Source organism: Erithacus rubecula, assembly GCF_903797595.1.
Source record: "Erithacus rubecula genome assembly, chromosome: 18".
In the NCBI taxonomy this organism is placed as follows: Eukaryota; Metazoa; Chordata; class Aves; order Passeriformes; family Muscicapidae; genus Erithacus; species Erithacus rubecula.
In genome coordinates, this window is record NC_136670.1 from 1,292,142 (window position 1) to 1,315,291 (window position 23,150).

Sequence of the window (23,150 nt, forward strand, 5' to 3'; positions counted from 1 at the left end):
ATCATGACCAAAGTCTTTTACTCCCAAACATATATACACACTATCCAGCATAAGAAGTTGGTGAATTCAGTTAATAAAGAGGAATTTAATCTTTTAAAGTGTTGTGTGATATTTCATGCAAAGCCCTGCACTGACAGGGACTCTACCATGTATTTGGCAGCTGTTCATAGAGAACCTCCATGCCCGAGGGACAGATCTGGGCTGGCACAGAGCAGAAACACCCAGATCATCTCCAGAGAGGTTCAACACACAAAACTGCCTCCTTCCCTTCCTGTGGAGCCTGGAGAGATGTTATGGGCTAATGTTTGGACTGGCAGCAAGAGGTTTGGTTAGCCCATAACAAGAGGTCTGCTCCAAGACACAAACAAGGTGCCACAAGGTGCCTGGGGAGGAAGGTGGGGGTGAGTGGTGTGTGATCATCAAATCAAAGAGCAAGACAACCACAAGCAGACATACATATATAATATGTACAGTGGCAAGGGGTGCATTTGCACCATGAAGGAAAACATCACATTTTAGACTGCAGAACATGATCAAACTCCAGATTTTTTTAGTGCCAAGTGACTCAAACTTGCCAGCAAAAAAAGCAGGAAATGTCCAAATGTGGGCTGAATGACCAGGTTCAGATGTCAGCTGGGGTATTCTTCCCTTCTCAATTTCAGACACAAAATGCAAGAGCATTCTTTTATTTTCACGACATGTTGTGGACAGAAAATTATCTTGGTAGTGTTTGGTTTGGTTTGTACTTTCTCTCTCACTCTCTTCAGCTTTTCCAATAGATTCAGTAGGACTAATACACAGAGCTAAGGTACAGCCATTAATTCAGTCAGCAGAAATTCCCAAGCCTCTCTGTAGGAATGACCCTGGCTTTGGGAAGAGGCTGAGATAAGGCAGTGGAGGGAAAGCTCTGAACTCACTCAAATGCTCCCCATGTGGTCTTCAGTCTGTGATCTGTGGTTTTTCACAACTCTGTGGAGTACTGCTAAGACATCTCCAAAAAATGTCTAAGAAAGTTAAACCTCATCACCATTAATCAGTGACAAGGTTGAACCTCTGTAAGAAAACTACTGTGGGATGCACAAGTTGTTAGAGGAAGAAGTTGGTAGAGCTGTTGAAAACCATTGCTCTGGTTACAAAATCAGATTGCCAGTGAGTCTGTGCAGCAACTGGATTCAAAATATTTACTGCCAAAATTCAAGGTATGTAGTGATGTGAGCACAGGAACTTTCCTGGGATGCTACATGCTGGTAAAAATCAGGTGGCTCAGATGGAGTATTAGAGGATTCCCCAATACTCCAGGTGCAGGCACCTACAAACACTACATCAGGCTGTATTACACTGGAGGCAAAGAAGGAACTTGGGAAAGACAGGGAGATGAGAATAATCATCATCAATAGTAATATCAGCAGCAGCAAATGTTTTTTCCTTTGCTCATGCTCCTGATCCCTAAAAGTAAGATGCTGGCTAGAACTGGGCTTTGGAGAGACTGAACTATTAGCAAGACTGCCAAAAGTGCTTCTGCCACTCCAGTAACAAGGACGGGGCTGCTTTCAATCCAAATAATTGAGAAATCAAAAGAGAGTTGGATGTTGGTGCTGTCCTCTGGTACTGTCAGGGTGGTGAGTGCAGAACCTCTTCCCAGCAGTGTGCAGGGCTGGAGAAGGGGCCACTTCAGAACATGCACATCACTGGCCTTGTGTGTCAGCCTTGGTCACAGAACAGGGCCCCGGGAGCTGCTACAAGGTTGTGGCCCCAGCAGCATCTGCACTCCTGGGGTCCTTCAGGCCAATGATCAAACTGTTGGTTCTCCTGGCCCCGTGAACCAGGGATACCACTGGGACTTTATCCACCTGATGGCCCCTGGCCACAAGAAATTCAATATCTTCTTCAGGAAACTCACCTGCAGGGATTTGAAAAGAGGAGTTGGTAACTGAAACCAGTGCTGCCTTTGATGCAAAGCTCTGCCTAACAGTGCCGAGGTCTGAAGTGGGGAGAACCTGCCTGCAACCACTTCAGAAGATTCCAGCTGGGCAAGCCAAGGGCCAGGAGCCTCTGCTTTGTACAGTGGGCTATGGGAGGATCTACAACACCATTAAAGGGTGTGGAAGATTGTCCTCTTTGGAAGAAGGGGCAGATATGTGGCTGATATGAATTGTAGTTATTCTTAGAGAACATGAGGCAGTGCCCACTCTTAGTTACATGTAAGAGTATTAAAAATTGTTAGTCAAAATAAGATGCAAGAGAGCTCAAAACAAACAACAGTAAAACAAGTTGCCAAATGATAAACTTTGTGCTAAGCCTCCCAACCTCCCCATATATATTTCTTAATCTTCCAGACATGTACCTCGGGGTGTTGCTCTTCTGCTTTTATTTGGTTCATTTGATGGTTTGTAATTTCTGTATGAGAAGACAAGCCCAAGGCCCTGGAGCTGGAGGTACAGTTGGACAAATGGAGCAGGGACACAGAAACCCCACTGGTATTTAAGCTTTATATGCTGTGTCCTAACATGCATCTTGTTGATGCCAAATGTCCAAACTGACAAATTAGGACCTTGTGAAGTTTTAGATTTAATTCAATTTTAGTTTCCAAGTCTGCAGGGCACTGTAGCACAGACCCTTTTAAGATTTTTCCTCTGAAATGGGAAAGCCCAGAAACTTTTGCTATTTGGTGTGGAATGAGAACCAAATTTCACTTATGTTTCACTCTGGTGAAGTTTGGGGCAGCGTGAAAACCACCAAACAGACCAAGACTTACAGTAACAAGGAAAAGAGCTAACAGTGCAGACTGCAGAGTGCCAGCACTGATGTCAGCACTGCAAAGCTCCAGGCCTTGCCATAAGCCTTGCCTTCTTCCCAGCTTCTGGCATTAAGGGACATGGACTAAAAAGTGAAGGGGTATAATTTACATACATGGGAATAAAGTGCAGGAAGCTTTGGGCAAATGTCTAGGTGAAGCTGAGGCTGAAATCATGTTGATTTGGATATTGTCCATGGCATCTGATCTCCAGAAAGATTTAAGGACAGGACAAGGCCACTGGCAGGGGATGAGGTGGGAAGGGAGGGTTGGGGAGAAGCACCTGAAACAGCTTGGAGAGGTGGTGCTGGAGGGGTCAGGAAGCCTTTCCAGGACAAGAGGAAAAGGACATGGCTCAGCAAAGGCTCCAAGCTTTGAAGAAGTAGAATTCTGATTTTTGTCTTTCCCAAAGCCGTCCGCACCCCTGGGAACCCTAGGACATGGTGACCTGTGGTGCTTCCATTGCAGTGTGCTAGGAAAATCCTGCTTTTTTCCTAAACTTGCTGGATTTGTAGGCTGCACCCCACCCCATGTCCATACTCACTGTCAACCTGCAAGGTGTTGGACTGAAGCTGGGGGTGAAGTCGACCGAGTGACAAACTTTCACTCAGATTCTTGTGAAAGGATAAAACATTTACCAAAACCTGCAAGAGAATAAAAGATCCTCAATAATTTAAACAGTGATGAGAATAGGAGAAGCCAACTTCCTGAGCATCCCCAGATGTTGGTGGCTCCAACATCTGCACGTGCAGCAGGCAAAGGAGATTTGAACCATTTACTGAACTGCATGAACTGCTGCAGGGGTGTGCACACACTAAGAGGTCCTTGGAATAGGGCCTGTATGTTATTGCTTGTAAAGCAGGATATGTTCAGGATAGCATGGGCTTCTGTGTCAGGAACATGATGTAAGCTCTACAGAAGTGTTTGTTACAGCCAAATGCTCAGCATGTGACTTCTCCAAACAAAGCACTAGGAAGCAGCTCTTGGCTTTGGTTTTGCTCTGAATAATGCTTTCCAAAAGGTAAGGAAACTGGGAGCCCTTCTCAGGCTTTTCTTTTCAGCAGTCCATTACATGGAATCAAACTACTGGCAAGTACTTCACCTCGTTACAAATCATAAATTGAGAGGAACTGCCCAATTTGTATTCAGTGTTGAGCTGGAAGAATTCAGTTGGGAATGCCCTAAAAGGAGCTTTTCATGTGGAAAAGGGCTAAAGGGCTGCCAGATTCCTGCAATTCTCTGAATAATAAAATGCTCCTTTTTTTCTTAATCATCATTAAGATGAGTTTTGAACAGGTATTAGAATGACAAAAGCCATTATAGATTTTCCCAAAATTATACTTCTCTACAATTATGAGTGGTGCCACCAGGAAAAGTGCAAGAAAAGTAAACTGGCAACCCTTAGAGATTTGAAAGAACTAAAGTGTGGAACTGGTGACACCAAAGATTGAACCAGTAACCTGTGGCCACCAGTTCTGACCCAGCCTGGGACAATTAGGAAGGGAAAGGAGGGGACCCAGCTGCTCTGGGAGGACTCAGAACCAACCTGGACGATGCTGCTCAGGGCTCTGTCCCCGTTGTTGGCTCCCAGACACAGGTAGGTGCCACACATCCCCTCAGAGGGTCTCACAATGGTGGGCAGCAGGAAGGACCGCGGCCGCTTCCGAGGCTGAAGGAGGTTTTGCTGCAGTTGAAGAAAAGTTGCACCAAAAAATGTCAACAAGCCAACTCTCCCACAGCAGGAACCTGGAATTCTTCCAAAGAACCACCCCAGCAAAGGTCTACATTTGTTTCTATCCAAGACCTGAAGACATTTTTCCTGCTGCCTGTTACTTTTTAACCTGCAGAGCACCAATTCCTGAAGAGGGTGCTTAATATAAGTCCACATTGCTACTTAAAGTGCATCTGGACTGCAGGGAAAGTAGGTAACAGTGGGGTTTGATAATTCTACATTGCAATAATAACTGATGGGCATGGAGCCCTCTGTTTTCCCACTTTCAGTGGCTCATATAATGAAAAATAGCAGCTTTCTACAACCTGTTGCCTTTGTTACTAATAAGGCATTAAGTAGCTACCCTGTTGTGAGCATGAGAATAAAATTGGGGGGGGTGGTGGGGGGGGAAAAGGTAAATTAAGAATTTGTCATGTTATTTATTACCAGTCTGGGAATGGAGTGGTTCATTGTCTTATTTTGCCAGGAGAAGTCCAACATCTGGCTGTTCAGGAGGATTCCAGAGGGTGTTACTATTCCACTGCCAAAGGGACGATTCAAAGAACTGAAAAAAACCACAAAGGAATTTCATTAAAATCATCCCAGAGATTTTTGTACATCTTGAGGCCTTCGAGATTCTTTGGTGGCTCTCTTGGGCTGGTGAGATTGAGGAGAGACAATTTCCATGCATTCAGGAGCAGGAGCCACGTATACCACAGCAGCTCTGTCACTCTCCCCGTGTTTGAGGATTCCCTTTGCTGTGATGGACCTGCCTCCATCAGTCCTACATTTGCCATCATGTCTCTCCCAGGGAGCAGATCCAGTGTCAGAGGGCTCTGAGATTGCACCAGCCCACACATCCAACCCCATCTCTCCATTCCTCTGCTGCAGGACTGACTGGGACAGAGCAGCCCAGCTGCCCCAGGTCTGGTCCCACCCTGTCCTGCTGAAGCTCTACCTCCCCCCTGCTGGCAGCCTGAGCTCCTCGTGGAGGGGAAGGCCAGTCCTTTACCTCACCACGGCGACGATGAAGTCGTCAGGGCCCATGACCAGGACCTGGCTGGCGGCGCCGCTCTGCAGGGCCGAGTGGGGCACACGCAGCTCGGACGGGAAGGACTGGGAGTCATTGATCAGCTGCCGCAGGGAACTGGCCTCTGATGGACTGCAGCAAGCAGAGAGGGAGACAGGAAAGCAACTGTGAGCCTGGGGAGCTGGACATGTCCTGGTGTCCCTGCACAGCCAGAGCCAGCTGTCCCCGAGGGGCTGTGTGGGGACAGGGGGCTGTTCTGTTCTCCTCGAGGGGGACAAGGTGGCTCAGTCTGCACAGAGGCACCCAGTCTGCCATGACCCTGCAAAGGCTCTGTCTACTGCTGTGTGCCCTCACCAGTACACCCACCCCAGTCACCAGCCACAGCTAAACCTGGCTCTGAGGTGAGAGGCTGGGCTGAAACCCCAGACTTGGCTTCTCCTGCACATCTGGGTGCTCTGCAATGCCCTGAGCCCCACAGTGGGGCAGGGAGAGGCAGAAATGGCACGTGTGGCCATGCCCATGAGTCTGACCCATTCAAAGGGAATGTCTAGAGGTGTGGCAAAGTGGGAGGAATCCTCAAGCTCCAGCTGGTTCCAGAAAACCTGTGAGTGAGGACATCCTGTGACCCATCCCCAGAGCCCTGCGGGATCAGCTGTGATCCTTGTGAAAGAATGAGCCCTGAGAGGACACTCAATGTCTGACCTTTCCTTCATAAAACAGAAGATGAAAAAGCTCAGGGCACAGCAAACCCAGGAATGATATCCAACCCACACATCCTGCAACTGTCACCATGGCTGTCCCACTCAGACATACCTCACCATGCCTTCTGCTGTGTGAGTGACAGACACGTCACCTGATGGGTCTCCCAGGTTGCTCGCCAGGCTCAGGGCTATTTTTAGTGTCTAAAGAAAGAAAGGAAAGAAAAGAGAAAAGAGAAGAGGAAGAGGAAGAGGAGGAGAGGAGAGGAGAGGAGAGGAGAGGAGAGGAGAGGAGAGGAGAGGAGAGGAGAGGAGAGGAGAGGAGAGGAGAGGAGAGGAGAGGAGAGGAGAGGAGAGGAGAGGAGAGGAGAGGAGAGGAGAGGAGAGGAGAGGAGAGGAGAGGAGAGGAGAGGAGAGGAGAGGAGAGGAGAGGAGAGGAGAGGAGAGGAGAGGAGAGGAGAGGAGAGGAGAGGAGAGGAGAGGAGAGGAGAGGAGAGGAGAGGAGAGGAGAGGAGAGGAGGAGGAGAGGAGAGGAGGAGAAGGAAAAACATTAATATGGCCCTGGAAATACAATTTCTGATACACCAAACTAGAACGGTATCTGGTGTCCCTGGTGTCTTGGTTAAAGCTTAATTACCAGAAGTCTGGGTTCTGGGAACCTCAGTGCAAAGGGCTGCCACATGTGGGTATGGGAACCAAAGAGCCTCAGTTCAGCATGGCAAAACTGTGCTGGGGGAGCCAAGGGGATCCAGCAGCATTTGTGCAACCACAGAAATCACAGAATGGTTGGAGTTGGAAAGCACCTTAAAGCTCATCACTTCTACCCCCTGCCATGGGCAGGGACACCTTCCCATGTTTCTCCAACCTGGTCTTGACTGCTTCCAGGGATGTGGTAGCCACAGCTTCTCTGGGCAATCTCTGCCAGCAGCTCACCATTCTCACAGGAAAGAATTCTTCCCTATATCCCAGCTGCCCTGCTCTCTGGCAGTGAAAAGTCACATGTGCAACATCCCTGGCAAGAGCTGATGTCCAGCTCAGTGGTTCAGCTTCATTGCCAGCTGGCAGACAGGGTCTCCAGGATGCCATTTACTTTCTCTTTCCATTCCTGAGTGGTCACCACAACAGCAGAGACCAGACTGAATCCCAATGGGACAGAGGGTGCTGGGCATGCTGCTACCTCTGGATCCCTCTCTGCTGACCCAGCAGAAATGAGCTGCTGTGCTCCCCAGCTGCTGCTCAGCTCTTGGCTGTAAACCATCCAAAGGGTTTGAACAGAAAGCATCAGTCCCAGCACACACTAGGGAATGATGGTGCAAAAGGAGGAAAGCAGCTGGTTTCTCAAACATGCAGCATCCTCCCTGAGGTAGTCCATTGAAAATAGAAAGATGCAATTTCAAAGGACACAATTTATCCAGCCCTGGCACTACAGCACAGCCAGGGCACAGCCATGAGGAAAGAGAGCTGCTCCCCAGGCAAGCCAGCCTGTGCTGAGCAGAAACACACTCAATGTTCAGCCTGTAGGCTGTGCCATGCTCATTCAGGATCCAGAACAGTCCACTCCCCTGCAGGCAGCCTGCCAGATGTGACTGCTGCTTTGGAATGTGCCACACAGCAGCAGCTTCTCCTTGGCTATCACTGTGTGGAGAGTAGGATGTGACAAACCTCTAGAGAAGGTGGCATTTCCATGGAGCAGTCCCTGACCACCACACAGTGTCAGAGGGGGACAAGGGCTTGCAGGCCAGGGAAGAGCTCCATGGAAACAACACAGAGCATGTCCACCCCAGAGGTTAAGGACATCTTGGTCCTGGTTGTCTGAGGGCTGAATACCTGAAGCTGGCTCAGCACTGAACCTCAGCCACATGTTCAGCTGTGGGACTCAGGCAATCAGGGTTCCACATCTCCTGAAGTGACTGCCTTGGAGGTTGGTGTTCCAGGATAATCAAGAGGTGAAACTCTTGGCAGAGCAAATAGATTCACCTGAAGCTTCCCAAAGAGAGCTCAAAAATTACTCAAGTGAGTCAATGTCCTGTGCCTCTGCACAGTGTGTAACACCTCCAGTTGCTGCATTTGTGCTGAGACACTCCCAAGCACCCATTGTCCTGTCTGCTACAAGGATGTTGTTAAATCCTCAATTAAAATTCCCAGCTCATAAAGCCCAGCTGTGAATCTGTAACTTACCAACACATAGACCCCATCTGTGGATCTGTGGAGCATCTAAGAGCACAACTTTGCTTACAGAGCAGGAGACAGAGCAGTTGCCTGAAAACCTGCAATGTTTTGACAGGACAGTCCTAAATACTGGAAAAATTCTGGAGCTCAGAGATCAGGAGGTGGGAAAAATGTAAACTTTTTAAAAAATGTGAAGTATTGGGTCAGTTTTCCTTGTCATCACCATGTAGAGGCTTTTCTTGCAGCACACCTTGCAGAACCTTGGGTGCTCTGCAATGGCCAGGACCACTGCAGCTAAGAGGTGGAGGAACTTGATGGGACCACCCTCAGGTGGTGTAGGGTCATTCTGCAGAGATGATCATATATGAGAAATAAATAAAGCCACAGTTTGTTCTGAAAAAGTTCTTTCTAAGTTGGAAAGATCCTCCTGCTCAGCCTCTGAGACAGCAGAACTGCTCAATTTTACTTCTTAGCAGGCTATCTGCTCATTCTCCTCTGGGAATAACCTACAAACATCTTTGTACATTCTCTAGCAGCAGAAGCAATCCAGCCAAATGTTGAATCTCCTCTTACCTCTGCTATCCAGTGTAAGATATTCCCTCTGGATCCTTGCTTTGTGATGTTAAAGCCCTCGAGGATGTTCAGTGCTGTGATCAGTGCAGGACCTGCATGTGGAGGTGGGGGGGTGAAAACAAGGTGCCCTGTGGAGGGAAGAGAAGAGGAATGAAGCTGCTTTTGTCAGACACCATGCAGGTGTCCATGAATCAGTGGCCTTGAGGAGAGGGAAACCCTTCCAGATTTGAGGGGAAATTATAGAAAGCAACACGATTTGAGAAGGGTTTCCCAGAACATCCCTGTTGTATCTTTCTGTTTCTACATGAAGGATGAAGGAAGTTCAAACAGGGATGCTTTTTTACCTCCAAAAGTCAGTTCTTATTGGCTGGCTGTTGGACTGCAGTATGGAAGAATGGAGATAGAATCACAGAAAACCAGACTGGTTTAGGTTGGAAGGGACCTCAGCAGCCATCCAGTCCCAACCCCTGCCATGGGCAGGGACCTCTTCCACTATCTCACATTGCTCCAATCCTTATTCAGCCTGGCCTTGGGCACTTCCAGGGATCCAGGGGCAGCCACATCTGCTCTGGGCAGCCTGAGCCAGACCCTCACCTCCCTCACAGGGAGGAATTGCTTCCTAACATCTAATCTAAATCTCTCTTGTTTTAGTGTGAAATAATTCCCCTTGTCCTCTCAGTGTCTGCCCATGCTAAAAGTCACTTTTCCTCATTTTTATAGATCCCTTTTACATACTGGAAGGCCACCTAAAAATGGGTTTGCAACATTACAGCTATAAGGAGGGTAAATACAGGGAGTGCTAGAAAAGAATAACATTTTAGAAACTTCTTGCATAAAGTCAGCTTTTTTTTCCTTTGGGAACTGTCTTCAACTGTAGGTCCAGCTTCTATTGAGACATTGCATCAAGATATGACCATGCTGCACCTTTAGACTTTCAAGGGAAGAAACATTTCAAAGAGCTGAAAATCTCCTGAACCACCCATGACACATCAGTGTCAGCAGGGAACAGCAGGAAACTCCCTGGAAGGCCTTTCTGCAGACATTTCAGCACAGCTTTGACTTCAGCTCTTGTTCAGTGCTGTTGCCACCCCTTGCAAGGTGAAGAGAGCTTTCCTCTGGAGCTGCATGGCAATGGGTGATGGTGTACCTCGATAGATTGTGTGCACAGGCTCCTCCACAGTGACACTGTAATTGCTGAAATCCTCCTCCACCAACACTCCTCCATAGCTGTGGACCTGCATGAGAGCAAAGCAGTGCACACTGAGCAGGCTGGGCCAGGGCTCTCTGTGCTCCTCATGCTGGCCCAGGGGAACACACCCCTCGCTGTCAAACACACTCCACTGAGGTTCCTGGGGCAAGGCTACGCTGGAAATCTGTGCTTTCACAGCCCTGGTGACCTGGCTCCCTGCTCAGCATTGCAAGGAGGCTCTGGACTCACCTCCAAAAGCTCACCCACCCCAGGGGTGCTCCCAGGACATTCTGTCTGCCCAGGGAGATGGGGATTGACCCTGCCCTGCAGCCTTCCCTGCCCTGGCTGGCAGACAGGAGTGTGCTAAGGGGCATTGAGTACTGCCAGGATTATGGATCCAGGAGACAAGGAGCCTGGGTGGAGCAGGTGGCCATCACTAGAAATTTCAACTAAAAAACCTACTGTTCCCAGTCTATTTGAAATTATTTCAGCTGATAGTAAGTCTGCTGTAGCCTTGGTCTTCCTGTAAGATTCCTGTCAGAGATACAATGTACCAGGGTTGGTAATTTTCATGAACACAGGAAAGATGGGCCATTCCCTCCACTGCCAGTCTTCTGTGGCTGAATTGTAATGGAGATGAGGAAGGACCAGCAGAAAGTGCTGGCACTGCTCAGGCTCCCCAGGGAATGGGCACAGCCCCAAGGCTGCCAGAGCTCCAGGAGCATTTGGACAATGCTCTCAGTAAGAGGGTGGGATTGTTGGGGTGTCTGCATGCTCTGATCTCTAACCCAGCCAGATTCCTTGGTAGGAAACTGAACGAATCACTGGAGCAGGACAGCTAATGCAGGGTGTGCTGTGGGGCCAGAATGTCAAACAACCCCAAAGCTGCTCAGGATGTCTCTCCTACTTGGGATCCCTGTTTCCTTCCCAGAGAAAAGGCTGGCTGAACCCCAGGGCTGTGCTGAGCCAGGACCTGGCTCCCAGACCAGCCAGTGGGGAATGGGGCACAAGGAGCAGAGAAGGGGAGAAGCCCCAGTCAGCTACACACTGCAGACATCTCAAATTCCCCAGAGAGCACTCTTTTGCACCGGTGCCTGGAAGCAAAGAGTGGGTGTTTTGGAGCTCTTCTTGGTTTTGCCAAATGGATGGCCTCCCTGTGCTGGAACAAAAAAACACTTCGTGAAGGCAGCACTTTGCTCTGCAACCAAAGCTGGAATTGTGCACTGGTTCCCAGAGTTTGTCAGAGTCTGTGAAGTGGCAACGTTGGGCCTTGCTCCTCCACAGGGAATTTGTTCTTCCCTGTCCCCAGGTCAGGGGAACATGATGACAAAAAAGAGTTTAGCTGTGGAGATGCTCACAAGCTTGGGACTCTTCCTGCTCCTCATCCTTCACCTCTGCTATAGCTCAGGTGCATTGTAGATTTCCAAACACAGAGCCCACAGATGTCTGAGGCTTGAGTGGAATGAACAGATTCCAGATTCTTGATGAGCTATTGAAGGAGCATCATTTGAACCATGGTGGCTCAATGAAACACTCCCCCAACTACTCCAACCTCAGCCACACAGATATAAAAGTAGTTATGGTTTGTAGGGGACTTTTTTCACTAGAATTACTTTGTCTGTTCTGATATGTTTTTCCAGAGCACCTCTAACAGGAGTTAAAGTAGGGCAACCCCAAGTGGGACCAAGCCTTTTTCATCCTCTGCTCACAAGACTCACAGTCATTTTTTAAACCATCTTCCCAGAGCCTGTATCCTACAGTCCCATTAACCACAACAACTTGTTTCTTAACAGCCTCTCAACTCTGGGGAAAAAGGCTTTGTCACCTAATTGAACAGAGCCCAGAGCCCAAACTGATTTTTGTTTTCCTTCCAGACTGTCTTGGTTATAGAGGAAAGGAGGTTTCCCTTCTGTAGACTGTGGGAATGGCCTGTGTGTCATTTACACCACTGCAGGGACAGGAAAGGAAAAGGATGCATCTGTCCCCATCATTGTGCTGGCACTTGGCTTATCTCCAGCTTGTCACCTCAGGCAGGTGGCAGCCCCAGGCCAGCAGGTGACAGGGCAGTGGTGGCTCACCTCAGAGATGATCTCCTGGGTCAAGTTTCCTCTGTAGAAGGCTGAGGCCCCCTCTGCCCCCAGCAGCTGCAGCACGGCCGCCAGGTCCGGGCGCCGCACGAACATTCCGGGCAGCAGGGGCTGCCCACCCGGCAGGAAGAGCTCGTGGAACCGCTCAGAGAAGTTCAGGTCCTTCAGTTCACTCAGGGCTTTGGCTGCAGGTGAGAAAGGGAAGGATATGCAGAAAAAGCAGGGGTCAGGAAGGTGCAAAGGAGCTGGAGTCACTGTGTACCTGATGGGGATGTTGAAGGCCTGCTGCTCCCTCTGGCACTATTGCAAAACTAGACAGGAGCTGGATTATGGGTCCTTTGGAATTGGGAACAAAAACCAAAGAAACCCCAGCACCCTTCCCTGCCTGGCCCTGGGCACTGCACAGTGTGGCTACTCTGCCCTGGCTCTGCCCAGCCATGGCAAAGGGCTCCCTTTTGACTGGCACCATGCTGTCCCCTAGCAGACAGTGGCTCATGCATTGCTCAGCTCCCAACACCATCCATCTCCACGTCCACAAGGCCCTGACTTGCCATGCCCAACCCCCTGCATGCCCAGCTGCCTGTGTGGGGGCACAGGGTACTCTCCCAGCAGGTACTCACCCAGGTCATGTGTGACGTTAAAGCCGCTCTGGGCGACAGCGGCCGCGAGCCCCAGCAGCTCAGACCACGGCAGTCTGCAAAGGAGAGAGGGCAAGGAGACAGGGCCTGGGAAGCTGCAGTGGGGCAGGCTGCTGGGGAGCAAGCACAGGGCTCAGCTCTGCAGTCAGGGGCTCCTGGAAGGGAGGCTGTGGGGCCAGCAGTGGCCAAAAGGAGCACTGAGCTTGCAGTGCTTGTGTTTCTCCTTAGCAGGATCATCTCACTGCTCCAGGATGCGCCCCAGAAAGGAATGGCAATGCATGGATGGGGAAGGGGTGTCTCAGCAGCAAGATCTCAAGCCAGGCTCTGGTCCTGAGCAAATCTTTCAGATCCCTCTGTATCCCAACAGAGCACCAAAGGTAGGCACACCTCTTAGGATCCAGCTAAAGAGAGAATGAAAATGCACAAACATGCAAGGCAATGTGCTGCATCTCTAACAGAACACTTACTGTACATCTTCTTAGACAAAATTTCACTTTGTAGAAAACATGACCAAGATGAATTTTTTATTTTGTACATGAGATAGCAAAAAATAAACATCTCTTTCAACACAAGCCTCCAAGTACCTCTTAGCTAATGGTTTTGACTGGTGGCTGAGAACATGGTCTGATGGCAAGGCCTTGTGTCCTACCAAGGGCACAGCTTGTGCCAGCCTTGTGTCTTACCTGCCATGTAACTGGTGTGCCTGGTGCATTCCTTGGATCATGCCTGGCACCCCCACAAGCAGACCTGGCTGTAAAACAGGAAGGACAAAAAGGAAGAGAGTAATCCCCTTTCCATGAGGACATGGGACACCATCCCCAGTTGCAAGTCAAGGAGGTGCAAGTCATGTTTACTCTGTAATTATTTGCATAGTTAGGAGAGGAGAAGAGGCCTGTAGCAACACACTTCCCTATGGAATAAAAGGTTTTGGAAGGAGAGAGGCAAATTCAATCTTGTTCTCAACCCAGTTTTAGTCAGGAGAGAGAATTCAGCAGAATGACCTGGGATTATGCTCCTTCCTTGGGCTCCTGTTCCCCCAGCACCCTGCTGCCACAGAGACATGCTTCTATATTCCCCAAAGCTCTGCAGGCATTTTGGGGCTGATAAAGAAGTGTTTTCCCTAGATTCCCCATGTCTGTATAGCCCAGAATCTCCCATGATGAGAGAGACCTCCCGTTGCTTTGCTGGGGATCTGCCACTCTGGCAGCTGGAGGGAGGAGAGCTGGAGACAACAGCAGCCCTGGAGGCAATGGCTGTGGGACACTGGCTCTCACCTTGCTGTCCTGCTGCAGGTCCCCCTCCAGCGGGATGCCCAGGGGAGCCACCTCACGGAAGTCGATCACCCAGCTCCTGTTCTTGCGGATGTCGTGGACCAACATCACCCCGCCCCTGCGAGAGAGGCCAGGGCGTGGCACCGGCGGCTCCCGGTGCCGCACAACTCGGGCACGCTGGGGCCAGGGCCGGTCCAGCGTGACAAGGGGCGCTGGGGCAGGGCCCCGGGCTGGCCGGAGGAGCAGGGAGCGCTGCTGTCCTTCCCCAGGGTACATCAGGACAGCCACGGCAGGGTTGGTGCGGGACACGGGCAGCCCTGTGCTGAGCCTGGTGAGGCTGGAGGAGTCCCTGCCTGCCTGGCCAGGGAGCCACTGGCTCTGTTCCACTGCCAGGCTGGGACCAGCTGGGATTTTCTTTCTAATCTGAGCAGTTTCGCCACAAAAGAGGGTGTTTGCTTACAGCATCAACGGGTGGTGCAGCTGGAGCAGTGATCAGGTGGCTTTGGTTTATGCAATGCTCCTGAGCCCTGCTGCAGAGTCAGGAGTGCAGGCTCACGTGGATGCCACCCTGGCTATGAGGGCTGGGAGAAGGCCACCCCTCCCTGGCAGCTGCCTGGAGCTGGGCTCGGAGCTCAGCCTCAGGATCCTGTGAGGCAGCACTCGGGCTCTGAAAGCACTGGGACTGAGCCTGGGGTGTTTGCAGCTCCTGGCACACCCACAGCAGGGCTCACCAGCCCTCTCGAGCCTGGGGCTTGCATGCTCCCTGCAACCACTGCAGCAGAAACAAATTTCCCTGCCTGGGGGTCTCTGTCCTGTGCTGACAGGACAGGAAGGGTCACTGTGCCAGACGTGGACACTTTCACTGCCTGATGTCAGAGCCCTGGCACCACACCCTAAGCCTGGCACTGCCACAGAGGCATTTCTCAGCTGCAAAGGGACATTTTACGAGGGCAGGTAGTGACAGAACAAGGGGGAATGGCTTTACACTGACAGAGGGCAGGTTTACATCAGGCATTTGGAAGAAATATTCCTCTGTCTGAGGGGGAGGCGGTGGGGGCGCCAGGCACTGGTGCAGCAGCCCCATCCCTGGCAGTGTCCAAGGCCAGGCTGGACGGGGCTTGGAGCAACCCGGGATAGTGGAAGGGGCGGAGTGCCCCACACTTACCCTCCCAGCCCCGAGGCGTGGGGGCTGACGATGCCGGCGCAGAGGGCGGAGGCGATGGCCGCGTCCACCGAGGAGCCGTGCCGGGCCAGCACGCGGGTGCCCAGCGCCGTGCAGCGCGCCGCGTCCGTCACCACGGCCCCGCGCGGGAACAGCTGCGACACAGAGCCGTGCGCTGGGACACACCTGCGCTGCTGCCAGCTCTGCACCCGCCACGGGGGACACAAAGCCTGGTGCCAGCGGCGAGGCTGATCCAACAAATGCCAGTGGGAACCGTCTGCCCCTTGGCACACCCCAGGGCAGCTGCAGGTAGCCATGGCCACCAGTTCAGACAGGGGCCACGTCTCCCTCTGCCCCTCACAAGCCCAGAGGCTGCTTGCTCTGCTGCAGTCACTGGGAATGGGGATACAGCTCAAAGAATGCAGCACGCCCCCAGGACCACTGCTTGTTTTCATCCTTGTATGCTAATGTAGTTACACAATATTTTAAAGAGCTGGTTTCACCCCTGTGGCACAAATTGCAGCATCTCAACAAGAGCCAGGCAGGCCTGGGGACAGGCTAAGACAGAAGGGCAGCATGTCGGGAGGGTGACAGTGACTCCTGGCTGACTGTGACCCTGGCAGAAGTTCTGCAGGAGGATCCAACCCTGTGGCCATGCTGCCTTGGCTCTGCAATCTAGCACTGGGCTGTGGGACAGATTAGCAGGAGGTTCATCTCTGTTTTCAGCTATTTCCCTGTTTGGTCCTGAATGAATCTTTCAGAGGTGAATCTGGGCATGTCTGCTCATAATCAATAAAACTCTGTGCAAGTGGACAAGATGCCTAATGTTTAACTAAGGATTATTTTCTGAAAGCACTCCCATCTGGCTCAAACTACAGATGGAGTCACAGCAGTGGGTTTGTTCCCTCCCAGCAGCACCCCCAAGCCTGCCTGACACAGCCCCCCACACCCTAGCCATGAGTCAAGCTCTGAAAGTCTGGCTGGGCTCTCCAAGCAGAACCTCCAGGGGCAGGAAAAGGCTTTCAAGCCAATTTGGGGTGGAACCAGGAGGAGACTGAGCAGCCAGGGCCTCACTGATACCAGCCATGGCTCCCCAGTGACCAGGAGGAAAGTCAGGGAGCTCTCCCATCTTTGGAGCCAAAGCCCAACCATAAAGCCATTGTTTTTCCTTACCTGAGGGTCCCCAAAGTAGATCTGCATGATGAGGGCCACAGTGACCCCAGTGGCGAAGGTCAGGCAGGCGGTGACGATGACGGTCAGCCCGTCCTGCCGGCAGCTGCAGTCCCCAGAGAAGGGGTCCTTGCTGGTCTCCTGCAGAGGGGACACGTCCTGGCTTCCCATCTCTGAGGAGGACGAGGGCAGGCGCTGGAGCCGTGCAGACTTCAGGAAGGACTCTGGGTCTTTGTGGGCAGCAGGGAGAAAACAAGTGTGAGTTATTGAGCAACTTGGGGCTCTTATTGCAGTGTTTACACAGCAGGAACATTACGCTGAGCCCCTTCCAGTATAGCTATCACCTTCCCTATTGATCCCAGCTCTCAGGAGCCTTTCTGCCTCACATACTGCTTTGAATCATTTTACTGATCCTTTTCTTAAGCTCTTAATCATTCTAAACTGACTGCTCTGGAGATTAAAAGAGACAAAAAACCCTTGAATTTTACTCCATTTTAGTCCATTCATCAGTCTTCAGTGATAGGCCCACTCCTGTGCTCATTTGGAGGGGTTCTTAACACAACAAACAGGTCTCTGAAATGCAGCGGAACTGAAGAAGAGGAAACTAAGTTTTAAAAAGATGCAGCAGCTTTACTTGGAGCTGTGATTGAGCTTAAGTACCCGAGCAAAAGAGGTAGAGCAAAACAGAGGTGAAGCAAAACATTTGGCCTGAGCACAGAAAATAGCTCTAGGGAAGCAAGGGCAGAGAAGAGCAAACCTGCAACCTGGAGACCTTGGAACATCCACTCGCTCCGCTGCAGGAAGGACTCTGCTTTAATTCCTTGCTTCCTCTGGCAGATGAGACCCACTCTGAAATGAAGCCACACTCTGGACACCCAGCTCCAAGATGGCAAAGCAGTGGGGCATGGGTTTGCTGGGCTTCAGCAGGATGAAAAAGTCTCTTTTTTGCTCTGAAAGATGCCTTGAATGTCTGTGAGTGTCACAGCTGCCCTTGTGCTGGAAGGACACCAGCTGAGGATGCCCTGCCTGTCCCAGTTGCTGCCAGGCACACAGAGCTGCTGGGGCAGCTGTGAGGTCTTGCCCATCCCTCATGGGCTCTGGAGGAGACACAGGAGCTCAGGGCATCATCCAGGGCTCCAGGAACAATTTTTTCAGGGGCTGCAGTGCTCTGTGCATCCACAGTGGAAAAAGAGGGGCATCAAGTGCAAAAATAAGATGAGAAGCTTTTCCCTCCACACAGATGTTTCCTGGGTTTGGAAAAGAAGAGGGGAGTGAGCAGGAAAGCCCACATTCCCTATCAACTGCCTGTCTGCTCTGGAAGGTGTATTGCCCTGGGCACTGCGAGCCCAGTCCTTGTCATGGCATTAACAGGACCTGGCTGCAGCTCTCCTGAGGCCAGGGAGGGAAGGAGTTTTAATTTCAGCGATACTGCAACCAGGAGTAAACTCTCATAGCCAGGGAATCCCCTCAGGATGAATTTAATCTCATTTGTGCTGTGGTGCTTTATGAGTGGCCCAGCTTTTCCAGCCTGGGCCTCTGAGAACACACTGAGCCTCTCATGGGCTTGTCTGGTCTAAGTGAGCTGGACTGAGTGGCAGGACTGGTTGGTGGCCTCTGTGGGGGCCACAACTGGCCTGGCAGGGGCTGCCATTGGGGTGGGATGTCCCCTGGCACACCTGAATGAGGCCTCAGCCCAACTTGCAGGGAAGCAGCGAGGAGTGACCTGGGCTCCTCTGCCAGTCCCTCCAGGACACCATCCCTCCACTCTAGTGACAGGCCAGCCATGCACGAGGGGACATAAATAGCCAGGAAGCAACTGTGGAAGAGGGCAGACCACAGCCCTCTCACTGTGAAGGACATCCATTCCCTGCCACAGACATCCTGGTTTTAGTCTCTGTGACCACTGGTGGGGCATAGGGACAGCAGAGCTGTGGTGTGGGGATGGGAGCAGCTGGAAGGGGTCACCTGGGAGAAGTGGGAGCCAGAAGCAGCTTGCACAGGCAATGCAGAGCTGCCCACCCCACTACCAATGTGCATGCTTTGAAAGAGAAGCCACCAAATCCCACTTGGCTTCTGTGGGGCTGTGAAGGAGTTGTGGCTTTATGGGGGAGCCAATGCTTTGGAGAAGCAGGGCCACCTCAGGTCTGGAGCTGCTGCGGGGGAGACAGCAGAGACTGGAGCTGCTGGTGGGCTCTGCAGGTGCTCCTGCAACAAGTGCCAGCAGAGCAGCAGCACTCTTCTCCAGCCACCCCACCTGCAGACACTGGCAGTGCCAAAACTGCACCAGATTCTGGGGGTGTGACAGAGGCCTCATGCTTCCAGGAGAGCTTTTCCCACAGCCCTGCAGGCAGCAGCTTTGCCTCGATGGTCAGGGGAGCACAGGGTGGGAAGGGCTTCACCCGTGGGCACGGTGGGACAGGGCAGAGGGCGAGGGGCGCCTGGGGCTGTGCAAACATGGCCTGGGGCTGACAGGCACCCGGACTGGGAACCAGCCCCAGCCGGGAAGGGAAACACCACTTGAAGAAACGTGCCATGGGAGAGACACAACTCCTCTCTCAACTACAGAGGAGGAAGCAATCAGTTAAAAACAGGCAATGGATTCTCTTACAGATCAAATGATCACCTGACTTTATTCCAGCTGAGAACGGAAGGGATGGAGCATCCCGCATGGAGGGATGTGCAAGGAGCACCCCAGGGTGGGGGGATGCTCAAGGAGCATGCAAGGAGGCCATGCACGAGTGGTCCAGGCTGGAAGGCCTAGCCGGCTGTGGGAGAGCCCATTCCAGGCTGCCCTGGGAGGCTCTGCGCGAGCCCCTGGATCTCTGGCTGCTTTCCGTCCCTGGGGGTGAACGCGGGGCCGAGGCCCGGGGACGGCGGGAGCCCGGGGAGCCGCGCTCCGGGCTGGGGCCGAGGGCCGGGGGTGCCGGGGGCCGCGGGCGGGCTCTGCCGCCGCCCCTCACCCGTGTCCTGCTCGCCCAGGAACGCGTCCTCCTCCTTGCGGGCGCGGAGGCCGCTCTCGGCCGCGCCGCTCGGCTCCTCCTCGGGCAGCCGCGGGAAGCTGGTGATGCTCATGTAGTCCACGGGCGAGCCGGCGGCCAGGGCCCGCTGCCGGCCCGGCACCGCCTCCGCCGCCGCCGGCACCGCCATCGCCGGGTCACCCCGGACCGGGTCACGCCGAGCCGGGTCACGCCGAGCCGGGCCGGGCCCACCGCTCCCGGTCCAACTGAGCCGCGCCGCGCCGCGCGGGGCCGGGCGGGGCCGCCGGAAGGGGCGGGGCCGAGTAGGGCAGGCTCCCCCCGGGCTGGCACCGGGCTGGGGCTGGGGCTGGGACCGGGCAGAGCCGGCTCCTCCCGGGCTGGGGCTGGGACCGGGACCGGGCAGAGCCGGCTCCTCCCGGGCTGGGGCTGGGACCGGGCAGAGCCGGCTCCTCCCGGGCTGGGGCTGGGGCGCTCCGGGAGCCCGGGCTATGCTGGGGACTGCGGGCACCCGCGCGGAGGGGAGCGGACGGGCCCGGCTCCAGCCGCGGCTGTTTCCCCGGTCCCAGCCCCTCGTCCTTCGCCCCACACAGGGGGGCATCAGCCCCGGCCCCACCGCACCCGGCGGGTTCGCGTTCCGGGGAGCCTCCGGGGAGCTGGATCCGAGATTCCTCAGTGCTGCCTGCAGAAGGCCGGAGGAGTTTTCCAGGGGATGTACGTGGACATTGTGTCGCTGCCACAGCCAGCCCGTACGGGGGGCTCCCATGTCACCCCTTGTCACGGGGCGAGGGGACACCGGCTCCCAGCGGGACATGAGCAAGAGATGCTTTGAAGCTGCCCCAGAGCAGCCGCGGCCCTGCTGTCCCACAGCCCTCCTTCCATCACTGGCTGCTCGTGCTGTGGCCCTGCGGGAGGAGAGCTGGAGGCCGTGGTCCCTCGGCAGCACAGGGTTTGCTTGGCGTTGTTCGCGGCTGGCCACGGGTGGCTCTCTGCTCCTGGCTCCAGCAGCACCGGCGTGGGTGTCCGGAGGGGCTGAGAGTTGTGGTGGATTTACATGCATTGAGGGGCCTGGATCACACGGATGTTTCTGAGATCAAATTGGCTGAAATGTTTAAATTTTCCTCTACGCTTCTTTCAGAGACTGACCTAAAAACCACTAGAAAAATTATTGGAAGATGGAAGATGTTGTTTTTTTCCATGGTCCAAGTTTGTGAAAAATCCTTATCCCTGCAACAACACTGGCCTCTCTCGACTTGGCATGCACACTCGGCTCTTTGGCTGCCAGATCTGAAAAATCCATCTACTGCCCCGTGTATCCTGGACATCTGTTGTTTTGGGAGGCAGAGCATGTGGAGCTGGGCTGTTTGGCTCTGTGGAGGTCACCTGACAGGTACATGTCCTACTTTCTCATCCTCCAATGAGCCAGCTAATCCCCTGCATGAGCAGCTCTGCTTGCTCGGTGCACCTCAACGCAGGGACTTGTAAATCCTCTTTTGTTGAGGCACTGGCAAGGTTTTGGTGGTGCCTCCAGCAGCCTGAGGGCGTCATGGCCATTGCCATGATAATAAATAAATAGGAATAATAAATTTAATAAATTTATAAATAGGAATAAGGACAGGAGTAGGATAGTTTGGCTTTTGCAAGCAGGCCTCAGCCTGCTCCACTTTTTGGCATCTTTCAAGTCTCCCCATCCCCAACAGCTGAAGGGGTTTTCTGTCCCATCACTGCATCTTCTCCAAGGCCAGGAGCTATGTCCATACTGCGTTGTCTTCTCCCCACTGCCTGGCAGAGGATCAACCCACCAACCCGGCCTCTGCCTCTCTGGTGTTTATGACAAACTCAAACCAATTGGCTGTGGCAGGAACAGCCACCTCAGCCCCTCTGGCCAGTGACCTGCCACCCCCTCGGTCACATCACAGCTGGCTCCAGCCTGACTGGCCCCTGTGGTTGTGCTGGGGCACAAGGTCAGAGCCCCGATCAGGGAAGGTTAATGTCACTCTGTCCTACCACAGATCACATCCCACAGGCTCTGGAAGGAGCCACACTGGGGGACAGTGGAGTTGCTCCTCAGAGCTGTGGGTCAGCAGGAAACTCCTCAAGGCTGAGAGCCTCAGCTCACTGCACAGGGATTGTGCATTCCAGGGTACTCTTCTAAAATCTCGAGAATCCATACAGTCAGGTAGTTCTAATTCTACTTCACAGCATGAATCTGTATTCAAATGTTGGCTGAGATTTGATTGGTTTATCTAGTTTAATTGATTTATAGAATAAGTTTATTTGAATATATTGTCTCAATGTTACAAGCTTTGTGACACCTTTGTGACACACAGCTGAAAACCAACAGCTGTGAGCATATAGCCTTTGCAAGCTTGTTAATCGACCTGGGGAACTGCCGAGATGGTGACACCTATGAAGGGGACAGAGGCTCCTTGGGGGTGCTGCCACCCCAACACTGCAGGTCCAGCTGGGCTCTGACAGCTGCGATTGGCAGGGCTTGAGATTCCCGGGGGCACAGCCACCCTCCAACACCCCTTGGGACCCAGCCCAGTTTTCTCACTTTAACACCCACAGAAACTTGCATTAATTTCAGCACATTATGTGCCTGGAGCCCAAGGACCACCAGAAACTCCTTAACCAGTTCCAGCACACAAAAAACTTGCCACTCACCTCTCAGCAAGGTTAGGCCAAGTAATCTCTCCCTTCTGCCAGGGACTGGCTGCTCTTTGCTGAAAGCCAAGGTGATGCAGGTCTGCAGCTTATCAGGCAGCTCCACTGTGGGCAGTGCAGCCTCTGTGTCAGCTCCATAAGGATACAGCTGCTGCTGGAACTGTATCCCAGCTGCTGGGACTCCCACAGCCCAGCTCTCCAGTGCAGGAAGGATGTTTTTCTCCCTGAGCTGAGGCTCTGTGGCAGGACTGACCGCTCCACCAGCCATTGGCTCTTTCCCACCAAGGAGTGGAGAGTGCAGAGCAAGCTTGTTGTGCCAGTGTAGAACTGTGAGGGCAAGCCCTGCTCTCCCACAGCATTCCCTGCTCCTGTCAGCCACTGCTCCTCTGTCCTCCCAGCATCAAACCGTGCTCCCTGCTAGACCATTCCTGCGTCAATCTCTCCAATTTCTGTAAGTGCCCCCTGTTTTTACAGATCTCACCATTTGCAAGGTGCTCAGCTCCCTTCTGCTGGCTGCCACATTCCCTTGAACTTCTTAAAATTAACTCCTTCCTTCGTGAGCAGGCACCAAAGATTTAGTTATCCTGCTGACCAGCACAGGGGATATGGGCTCTTAGCCCCTGAGACACCCCTAAAACAGGAGCCTGAAGAGATAAAAACGTGCAGCTGAGCAACAGCAATCAGTAAATTCTTTACCAGGAGCCTTGAAGAGATCCAGAGGCCAATGTCTGTTCATGGTCATGATGCCCCTTGGCTCAAATTCAGCCACTGGAACTGCACTGAACTGTCCAAGGAACTGAGCTGGTGGGAACACAGACAAGCAAGGAATAGAGCAATGGGTCAGGGAAGCAGCTCTCTGCACATGTACAGCAGTGCTCAGGTCCTGCTCCAGACCACACCTGAGCACTCTGGAATGAGCAGTGGCTCAGTGTGTCACAGGGCAGGGACTGCCACTAAAGGAGCAGAACAGCTTGAACAGTCAGCACAGCTTAGCCTGCTTAGCTGAAGCATGGATC

The 23,150-nt window shown here is 52.8% G+C and overlaps 1 protein-coding gene across 2 annotated transcripts; it reads right to left on the minus strand.

Annotated features, from left to right (window-relative positions):
- Positions 1-444: 444 nt before the first annotated feature.
- On the minus strand, positions 445-19,742 carry GGT7 (gamma-glutamyltransferase 7). 2 transcript variants are annotated; one of them, XM_079322004.1, is made up of 16 exons: positions 19,671-19,742; positions 19,453-19,640; positions 16,496-16,722; positions 15,326-15,477; positions 14,164-14,278; positions 13,573-13,640; positions 12,872-12,945; positions 12,243-12,436; positions 10,123-10,210; positions 8,976-9,103; positions 6,349-6,437; positions 5,518-5,667; positions 4,953-5,070; positions 4,341-4,478; positions 3,339-3,438; positions 445-1,900 (listed from the first exon to the last, which is right to left on the minus strand). In XM_079322004.1, exons 2-16 carry the CDS (start codon positions 19,637-19,639, stop codon positions 1,737-1,739), a joined length of 1,992 nt encoding a protein of 663 aa, XP_079178130.1. In that variant the 5' UTR covers position 19,640; positions 19,671-19,742; the 3' UTR covers positions 445-1,736. The 2 variants fall into 2 exon arrangements, with proteins under 2 accessions (XP_079178130.1, XP_079178129.1); XM_079322003.1 differs by lacking the exon at positions 19,671-19,742 and having other exon boundaries at positions 19,453-19,663.
- Between the last annotated feature and the right edge of the window lie 3,408 nt (positions 19,743-23,150).